This window comes from Solea solea, chromosome 12 (genome assembly GCF_958295425.1).
Source record: "Solea solea chromosome 12, fSolSol10.1, whole genome shotgun sequence".
NCBI classification, from domain to species: domain Eukaryota; kingdom Metazoa; phylum Chordata; class Actinopteri; order Pleuronectiformes; family Soleidae; genus Solea; species Solea solea.
Window position 1 is genome coordinate 23025866 of NC_081145.1, and position 10637 is coordinate 23036502.

At 42.5% G+C, this 10637-nt stretch overlaps 1 protein-coding gene across 1 annotated transcript in view; it reads right to left on the bottom strand.

Annotated features, from left to right (window-relative positions):
• The window catches only part of cttnbp2 (cortactin binding protein 2), a 75202-nt gene extending 65091 nt beyond the window's left edge, over positions 1 to 10111 (bottom strand). Inside the window, exons 1-2 of the mRNA XM_058645082.1 lie at positions 9810 to 10111; positions 1211 to 1318 (exon numbers count right to left, since the gene is read on the bottom strand). Of these exons, the coding sequence (XP_058501065.1) occupies positions 1211 to 1318; positions 9810 to 9938 (237 nt within the window). The 5' untranslated portion in view covers positions 9939 to 10111. The remainder of the gene's footprint in view (positions 1 to 1210; positions 1319 to 9809) is intronic.
• Positions 10112 to 10637: the final 526 nt, after the last annotated feature.

The window sequence follows — 10637 nt, forward strand, 5'->3', positions numbered from 1 at the left end:
CTACACTTTCCAAAAGTACATGTGGAGGTCAGTCAACAGCTCTTTTACCCACTCTCAACAAGTTAATCTTTGGGAAGAGGGAAGTTATTACACGGCTGATTACGCATCTCATTTATTGGTGATTATTATTCACTCCTACACGTCAAAATGAAACTGGACAAAACAAACAAGACAATGCAAACCAAGAAATAGAGGCTATACAGCCATACTGCATTAGAGCGCATTTTATGGTAGGAGATAAGTAGCTCATACAGAACACTATTAAAGACATTATTTTTATTATAGATTCATGAATATTAAAATTTCCGTGAGTTAAATGTAAGAATAGAATGTAAAATACCTGTTATAGTTGTTGTAGTTTACCACAATCTAAGGAAAAATATTCAGTAGTTTTTTGATGAAACAGATCATCGGAGTGTTTGACATGTTTGTTTCAAAAGTGATGATTAACTCATTAATCAATCAGCTGGTTGTTGCACCTGCACTGTAGTTACAAACATGTATTATATATCAGCCTAAATGGCCAAAACGAGCCATGTCAAAAACAGTCTCTTACAGTAATAAAATGTAAACATTGTGCATTCCCCTCAGTTGTGATGGCTGGCAGCCAGTTATATCTTAGAACAGTGCAAACGTGAAACCTCCCACTGAAAACTAACCACCTTCTCAATTCAAAGTTACGCTGGAAAATACAAATACAATTTGACCTTTTATACCCAAGCAGCACCTTGCCATTGTTGGTTTTAAATCATGAATAAGGAACAGCAGGAGCTAGAAGCAGCTTCAATTGTCTCGTTATTGTTAAGCAGGCGGTACAAAACTGACACAAGGATTTGATCACACTGGCCTCTCTAGCAGGAATCACAGTGCTAACCAGCCGCTCAGCCAGCTCCCATCCAACAAAGACAATTAGAGAGACTGTTACCGGTGGACAATTTCAAAAGAAAGATAGAAACGGTGGGGCAGAGACATTTAGCGTGGTCACACACATTGCTGGGATACAGCCACAGACTCAGATTGTGAGATATCACATTCAAGATAATTTGGGTTTCATTACGGCAAGAGATAGCAACTCAATTCTGGGTCACAATTACAGCTAATAATCATCTCGTCGTAATTCCTTTCACAAAGGCAATTTGCTCCAAATAGGCTGTGTTCAATTAACCTGACAGCGGTGGCAAGCGTGTGGGTGTTGTGTGGATGGACTCACCCTCAGGGCCTCTATGACCAGGTCTCGGGCCTCCAGCTCTCCCTCCATGATACTCAGTAGGGTGAGAAGCTCTGGCTTGCTCAGGTTATCCATGTTGAACTCACATTTCTGCAACACAGACCACAAACAGTTTGCTTTAAAAGAGGGCTGGGGAACATCATTTTTGTCATAGTGATAGTTCACATGTTTTACAAGTGTCCTTGTATAATACTGTGTTTCCATCAGTTTGGTACAAAATGCAGATTTTCTCTTTGGACATTTTGAAGCTGCTGGTCGAGTGACCACGATGCTGTGAATGTTAGAAAGTTAGCACACGACTTTAGCCTGTCTCGTCTAACTTGATAACCCCCTCATTACCATTTAGCATGTTAGCACACTACGTTAAACTGCCCCTCTCACTAGAACTATGCTATTTTAGCATGTTAGCAAGCTACATTAGTATGTCAGTCTCACTAGATAACTCACTTATTACTAGCATGTTAGCACACTACGTTGGCTTGTCCTTCTAACTAGATTACCCACTATATGTTACCGCATTACGTTTGTCTGTCCCTCTGACCCACTAATTACCATTTAGCATGTGAGTTAGCACACTATGTTAGCCCGTCTCTTTAACTAGATAACTCACTAATTAAAAAGATACTTTTTCTGAAAATGCAATACTATTTCTCTCTTTTTTAACTCTACATGACTTCAATGATTTTAGAGCTTTGACAATAAATCATAAAATTACATTTCTCTAATATACTGTAGATAATGATGAAATTAATTGGCTTTTCAGCTACGACCAAAAAGTGGAAAATCATATTTCCAACAGCGCCAACATTTACTGATATACTACTTACTCCCAGTGTCCAACTGGTCTCACCAACCTGTATTCAGTCAGTGCAGCTTTTACATCACTGATGGAATCTCACTGAGGAATATTGCACCTTTTAGTTGTTTGTAATGGAACGGGGAAAAGCTGCATCTTCTATAACTTGTAAAAAAAAGTACTGTAAAACCATATCATAATCATATTCAATTATAAGAAATATCACTGTCCCTCATTGTATTTGAGGGACAGTGACATTTGAGGGGACATGAAATAAAGATAGTGGAAGGTCACTGAGGAACACTTCAGTGATCAACTCTAAAACATGAGGTATGTAAGAGAAGCTTATCTTTTCTATTGTTAAAATGCTACTCAGCGTGTGTTTCCCCCCTCATAAGTGTCTGGTTAGCCGACATTCCTAAGGTAAGCGTCAAATTGCTGTTTTAAAGAACATTGAAAGGCATTGTACTCATACAAAGTAAAACCTAAGTGGGGAAAATTGGTGAAATTCTTGACTGGACAGTGCCACAATACTCAGAGAATCTGTGCATTCCTGATCAATAAAGGAAAATAGCCTAAATCTGGTTAGGAAATAATAATAATAACATCATCAAAGCCATGTTGGTCACCACTGCAGTAATCTGTGAAATCTGAGAAAGCCACATCCAGCTGCATTCCCAACATCTGGAAGCTTTTCACCAGACTTTCTGTTCTTTCATTTAACAAACCTTAATAAACCAAGGAAGAAAAGTGAAGGAAGCACAGGCAGATTGCTACCTGCTCATTCTTGCAAAGTTCAATTGGTAGCCAGCCATTTAGGCCTGATTTACAAGCCAGCATCAAAACCTCAGCCAAGCTTATTCCATTTCATCAAGGAGACACACGCACATTTCCAGAGGTCCTGTGCACAAACTATGACTTTAAACAGGCCCGCCTGAGTTTTCAACTAGCGGCTGCCTTCTGTGTGTCCTTTCCACACTCCCATGACATTATTTATGTCACCGCAAAAGGGGACAAGTTCATGCTCACACAACTGGAACGGTAGCAATAAAACCGTATGAATAAACAGGTCTGTATTCTGCCGTGGAAAAGCTTTTCATATGATATGTGAGAATGTAGCCAGAAAAAACGTTAAAAGTGCAGGATTTCTCAGTTTATTCACAACATAGATAACAAAGAGCATAAAGTCTATGTAGTGAACGATGGTGGGGCATCTCTTAACAAAGCTTTCACCACCATTATCCCGCTATAAACTTCTAAACTCTTCTTTGGCCAGGTAACTTCCGCCCAAGATTCCCTCATTCATTTGAGCAGCGCCACCACGAGGAGACATAAAGTGGCGACACCCAGCGACTGAAACTGGCAGGCACTGTTTCATTGGGAGCACCTTACTTTGATAATTATAATATCGATATTTGTGCTGACGTTTGATTATCGTATTGCACAAGGAAGGTCAACGATATATCACCAAAATGACTCTACTCTAACATTGGCCTCCTTTGTTTTTTTTAAGAACAAGATGCTGAAATGTCACTAGTTTAGATTTAGTCAAACCACATTTTTATTCTAATGCAATCGTTGCAAAGCCTAGCAATTAAAGTAGGCGAGATTCAACAGGATTGACTGATGTACGGCCTTCGAGCCTTTCAATCACTACCGCCTCCTTTTTCCCTAAAGTATTTCCACCATTTACAATTGAAGGACTTGGAACCAGTGATGTACACTGTCCTGTCATTGGGACTTGAGCGGTGGGGGAGGTCAGGTGAGGTGAAGGCAATGGACCGACCGTCCCTCTCTCTCTCTCTCTCTCTCTCTCTCTCTCGTTCTCTCTCGTTCTCTCGCCCAGGCATTTCAGCACAGTGAGCAGGTGAGGGAACAGACACTAATTTGTTCCATGAGCTGTGAGTTCTGCGCCAAGGGCATGAGCAGCCACGCCAGCACTAAGAGGCTCGCAGTTAGCCCCGGTCCACTTAATAAAGCCTGTGTCCACTCAACTGCTCACTCTGTGAACGTTCCTTCATTGTGTTTTCCAGGTCAAAGCCTTCAGCCTGCCCCACACTAGGGGATAATTGGCCAGATTTGGTCCCGATCTGGCTGATCCGACAATCGTGGTTGGAAGGGCAATGTAGGGGCTATTTGACCAAGAAAGAAAGTGATGGAGTACTGCATCAAATGACCTGGCCTCCACAATCACCTGACCTAAACCCAGTTGAGATGGTTTGTTCAGCACCTCTGGGAACTCCTTCAAGACTGTTGGAAAACCATTCCAGGTGACGACCTCATGAAGCTGACTGAGAGAATCAAAGCAAAAGATGGCTACTTTGAAGAATCTAAAATATGAAACACTTTTTATTTACTACATAATTCCATATGTGCTCCTTCACAGTTTGGATGTCTACAAAAAATGAAGAAAACCATGGAATGAGAAGGTGTGTCAGAACTGTAGAATCGTCGCCGACAGGATTTGGCATGCATACTTCACATTACCGTAACTCCTAGACTGTTTGTGATAACTAGAAAATTCAAAAACTATGGACTGGCAATCTGTCCAGGGTGTGACCCAGCCTTTTGCCCTATGTCAGTCGAGATTAGCACAGCACCCCTGGTGACCCTCATGTGGAGGATACAGTGGTAGACGATCGATGAATGGAGCTTTGCGCCCATATACTTATCATTAGCCTACAGGAGTTCCGCAGAACGACCGTCCAATCACAGACAAGATTAACCAGCCCTTCACCATTCATTGAACATTTTTTGACAATTCTACAGCCATAAAATCTAAATAAATCCAGGCGGCCTGATTATCATGATGGTGATAAGAGGGTTTAGCAATACAGAGAACATGTCACACTGTTTGATCGGCCAATTTAGGACAAAATTTAAAGACAGGTGCCAAATGTGTGGAGGCAACTAAGACCAGAGTTTAAGAGCCGCACATGCAAAAGCTGGAGTTTGAATCTAGTTTCCAGGACAACTGAGAGCAGCAGATCAGCAGACCAGAGAGAATGTGATGGTACATAAGGTCGAAACGGATCAGAGAGGAACGGTAGAGCAGAACCACTCAGAAACTTAAAGGGCTCCGTTTACCTAAAACAATGCAGTTCTTTTTTTCTTTTTCTTTGGGGGGGGGGGTCACATTTTTGCAGTATCAGTCTTTTACTGGTTTTGTGTTTCTGTTCATAGCGTTTTATTTGCTTGGATTGATGTAAACATTAAGACAAATATCATTCCCAACTATAGGTTACATCATCAGTGGCCTAATTTTCTTTTTTTTTGCAGTTTCTCGATTGTAAGATGCATCACAATGTCGATGGTTCCGCAGTGCTGCAGTGACATAACTTTATAAAATAGTTAAGAGTTACGTCACACACACACACGAATACAGCAGCAATATCATTCTACTGTCAAGGCTCTTACATGACAGAAGGAGTCCAGCTGCAATTTATTTCCCTACCTGTCTGAACCCTGAGAGAGTACTTTTGCACTACTCCCAGAGTCTGACCTGAACCCGACTGGCATTCTATTTTTTTGTGTGTCAGGTCCCGACGGGCTCGAGTCAGGTATCTACCCTCTTAGCTGGAAGACGCCATCCACCGTGAGACAAAGACAAAATAAAAAAACACCACCAGTGTATATTACGTTACATAAACAGCAATTAATGCAGGCCTTCTGCTGTTGTGCTATCTTAAAGCTGCCGTGTGAAAACCTCATGTTTTGTAAATTATAGTTCACTCTGTGATGAACTGCAGTAAACATCTGTTTTAGTAATGGTTCTGTATTAAGGTGGGTCACGCAGATACCGCTCGATGCAGTGTTTTATATCATACACTGACTGTTATATGGTTAACTGTCACCGGGTTATAAAAAGTATAATCATTTACTTTCTGGTGGTAATTATAAGTCCTAAAAACAATGCAGTGGGTAGCACCTATGGTGCTGCTGTTGCCTTTGTTATTTATTGTTATTCCTTTGAGCACTATGATGTAATTTTGTACTTAGCCATGGTCATAAAATCTAAAATAAAATAAAAACCCTACAAGATTCTGTGTAAATACAACTGAAAGCAATGTATCTGGACAGCAAGATAAAACAAATTTTGTTTTGGTAGTTTGGATGAAGCAGCCCTTTAACAGTTTGACAGTATGATACCTATTCCTCTTCAATGACCTCTGCAGCTTGTTTACAGGATAACCTCACGCCCCTCCTCCCCCTCCCTGTATCACAGCACAGAACAGAAATTTTGTTGTCGGGAAGAAGAAGCGATGACATTTCAGCCACTTGTGTTAATGGCACCTCTCCAACATGGCAGCATATCCCACATAACCACAGGAGTCCATTACACAATAGTCCAGGCCAAGTGTTAAATCCAGGCTCGGGGGTTGATCCGGGCAAACGTGCCACAATTAAAAGTCAAATTATATTGTATATTTTTTTATATATACTGTAGTAAATATAGCATCAGAGCAAAGAGAGGCCCAAATTCTTCATTTTAGATAAAGAAAAGTAATCAAAAATATATAAATTATACTGGAAATGATAAGTAATAATGACCATTAAACATGTCATTACATAATTTGGTCATAAAGTGATCTGGAAGAAAATATTATCAACTTTATCTTGAAACAAAAACACAGAAGATTGCAAAAGATATTCATCCATTGTCTTTCTTAAATGGGACCAAACATACAGTTCCATGTGTCAGTTGTTCGCCTTTGTCTACTATAAATAAGTGATCTGGTCAAAAAGAATCAGTTCACATGGTTTAAACTACAAAAAAGATCTTTAACTCTTGTTTTTCCTTTAACTTCAGCAGAACAAGTTTGTAGACGCTCCGTCTGTCACACTAATACGTGCATGAAGGTAAATGAGTGGGAGGTGACCGGCAGAGTGCCTGTCGCTGACCTCTGACCTCTCTCCTCACCGTGAGGACGGCTCCTTCAGAGTCCTCACAAATGAGAAACTTCCCCCACCAAGGGTCAACAACGCGGGGTCTGACATGGTTGAGCAAAGACCAAAGGGCTTTATTTAACCATGGTGGTGCTGGTGATGGTAGTGGGATTGGGGGAAATGGAAGGACATGGAGGCCAGAGCCCACTTTTGGTTGCTGAAGCCTGGAGAAGGAAGAGCGACGGGGTGAGCTGAGTAGGTTGCCTGGCTCCCATGACTGCGGAGCACCTGTTCGCCTCAACGCTAAAAGTAAAGTAGCCTCGAGGCAGTTCTGAGCGCTACTGACACGGTACTCCCAGCTATGCCAGCTGAGTCACTGAAATTAAGACCAATTTAGAAAAAGGTGTCTGGTGAACAGGACCTCCACCCCCTCATCCACCACACTGCCTCTGCCCTCCATCCACCCCCGCAGCACTTCTCCCACTGCTCTCTCTCACTCTACCATCTCCTTCAAAACCCACCCCCACCATCGTCCACCCACCACCAACCACCCACCCGCCTACCTACCACTGGGACCACGGCTGCTTCGTTTCAACCAGCCTACCACTTCAATCTCCGCTCCCAACAAGTGCCATTCTCCTCTCATTGCGCTGGATGTGCTCAATAACAACAAGAACGAGGGCAAAATGTTGTCAGGTTGACCAAAAAAAGAAGTAGCAGTTGCACCACGGAGGCAGGGAAGGGAAGAGAAGGTTTTCAGGGCCTCCTGCTGAAAGAGGCTCTGCTCTGATTATTTGATGCTGCTGCCAGGACACACACGCACACACAGAGTGAGACAAACCACAACTAGGTGTGTGTCAACACGTGAAGCTCAACAAAAGGAGCACTTGAGCAGAAAAGCTTTGTGTTACTGGAAACGTCTTGTTCCTGAATTGTCTGTGATCTGACGATCAATGCACGGCACTGGAAGGAGTCGCGGGTTAAGAGGGTGATCTCGTCTTAAGTATGGAACAGTGTATGATTTTATTACACATGGTGATGGAAAAGCTCTCAGAAGGAGTTGATCGTGGTGAATTTTTTTATTTTCTGGATAATCATGTATGGAGAGAATCCACTCTCAGACACTTAAACCCTGGATGTCGTGTTTTTGTAACACATTACGGCGTTTTATTTTCTAATATTATTTGTTTATAATATTTGTTTCCTCTGTATTTATGATGTGCATGAATACAGACATTCATGCACATCTTCTGGAAGATAAAAGATAGGAATGAAAGGAAATTTCCATTTATGAATCTTACCCAAATGTACAGTCAAGTGATTTAAGTTCATTTAAGAGTCATCTTAAAAAGGTCCGGTGAGTATGAATCAGTAGCGTCTAATAGTGCAACGGTAGCAGATTGTGGCAAACAGACGCCTCCTCTGCTCCCTCCGTTTCCCAAAGTGAGTCAAAGAACTACGGTGGCCTTCACATGACAAAAATAATCTCTAATTTTTTCTTTGAAACACCGCCTCTATAAAGCAAGGCTACAGAGGGTTTTAAGTGGGTGGAGCCAGTCTTCTGCTACAAAACATGCACACATGTGTTCAGGTTGCAAGGCCCTTGCCTACAGCACAAGACTAAAGACTTTTAAGGGAACACAAATACTTATTATAATATTAAGTGATTATACACTTGCATTAGTTCATTGAATTCATGCCAATAAGCCCTCCTGATTATTACATGCTGGACCTTTAATAGGTTAAAGTGGGCGACGGTAGCTCAGTGGTACAGCGAGTTGTCTTTCATCTCAGAGTTTGTGGGTTTGATTCCCGGCTCCGCTAGTCTATATGCTGATGTGTCCTTGGGCAAGACACTTAAATAACCCTGCGTGATGAATGCACATAGATTGTAGACTGTATGAAAGTGTGAATGGCAAAATCTGTAGCGTAAAGCAGCTTTGAGTGGTCATCAAGACTAGAAAAGCGCTATAATCATATTATATCTTGATATTGTGACAATAATGTTGTGAATTATTCTTGTATTACATATTATATTATATTCATGTTTCATGTTGTCCCTATTAGCAACAACAACAAAATACATCCTATACATATGAACGCCTCCTGTTAAAGCTTGTTTTTAGTAACTTTACTAATATTAGTACATGTGGCCTTCTGAAATCTCAAGATTTGTAACCAAATGTGACTGAATAACCCGCCTCTGCCTGAAATTTAAGTTAAAGAGCCATTTAAGTGCTTGTATTATTACAAAAACATAATGATACATTTGATGTAATCCAATGCCTTGTATGGAAGCCTGTGAGGATCCTATGCCTGGTTGTAAATAAAAAAAAACCGTAATATTTAGGGAAATTCACATACAAAAGCATGATAAATAATTCATTTCAGCGTAAAAACGGGCTGTGGTCACTGTGCAGGTCAACCAGCAGCCTTCATAAAGCTGCTATTTTCAGGTTAGGACTGTGGTGCAGCAGCAGCAGCAGCGGCAGCAGCAGCGGCCACATTCACTCACTGTAACATAGTAACAATGTCTCTGAGCTCCAACCTGTGTGTTTGTAACCAGCGGCGGAAAAAAGACGCAGAATAACAATAAAGTGGAGAACAAAAGAAGCAGCTGTGGTGGCGAGGAGGAGATGAAAGAAGGCGCACGTCAGTGAGTCAGACTCAGGTCACAGTCTCACTGACTCCTTCTCTCGTTTATCACCGCGCACCGACGCGAACCTCTTGTTTTCCTCCAGACATTGTCGCTGCTGCTCACCGCTGTTGCTTCACGAGCGAAAGAGATGCGCACCGCGATGCGCACACTTTACGCCGATAAAGGCACGCAGACAAGACAAAAGAGAGCCCGGCTCAGAGTGGCTACAGTACAGCAGTGATGTGTTCAATGTGTCTTACCGCGTCGACACTTCCCAGCACGGCGGTTGCCAGTGTTTGTACCGGGGGAGGCTGCTCTCCGCTGGCTCCCTCCGACGCCATCTTCGTACTGAAGCGGTCTGCTGGAGCGAGGGCGCATCCGGCACTCATTAACTATTGCGCTGCTGAACGCGAATCACGCCACGGGCGGCCATGGAGAAAACACACGGAGACGGAATCAGGCGAAGGGGCAGCGAGTGTGTGGGGGACTGAGGAGGACAGGTCTCCGCCGTGAAAAGCGCCGTGTGCGCAGGCTGCGCCTGTGAGACAGAGAGGGAGGGAGGGAGGGAGCAAGCGCTCCGGTAGGCGTGGACGCGTAAAAAAAATCCAGATGCAGCCGCGGTGGCGGTGCGCTCCTAACCGGAAAGGAGGTGCGTCCACTCCACTCCACTCTGATTGACAACAGCATTTGTCGGACTCGGATCTCTGACTGTAGCTGTTAAACCAGGACACAGGGAGCTGCTCCCCCAAAGTCCAAGCACCCACAAATCCGTGCACCCAGGTGAATAAACACAGGTCAAAATATAGTGCTAAAAGAAAACCTTATTCTACTTAAATCATTGGTATTTTATCACAAAACTAAATTATATTGAGATGTTTGAAAGAACTCGATTCTCTATCCTTGCAGGGCCGTAGCCAGCTGTTTAGAAAAACTGAGGTCAAGAGCCCCCACCTCCACCCCAAACAAAAAAAATAAGATTTTCTCACTGTAAAATGTAACTAAAGCAATAACAAACAACATAACTTTGCCTAGTTACATGTTAAAAGTCTGACAATAAAGACAATCATTCAGTTGTCATGTAAACACGT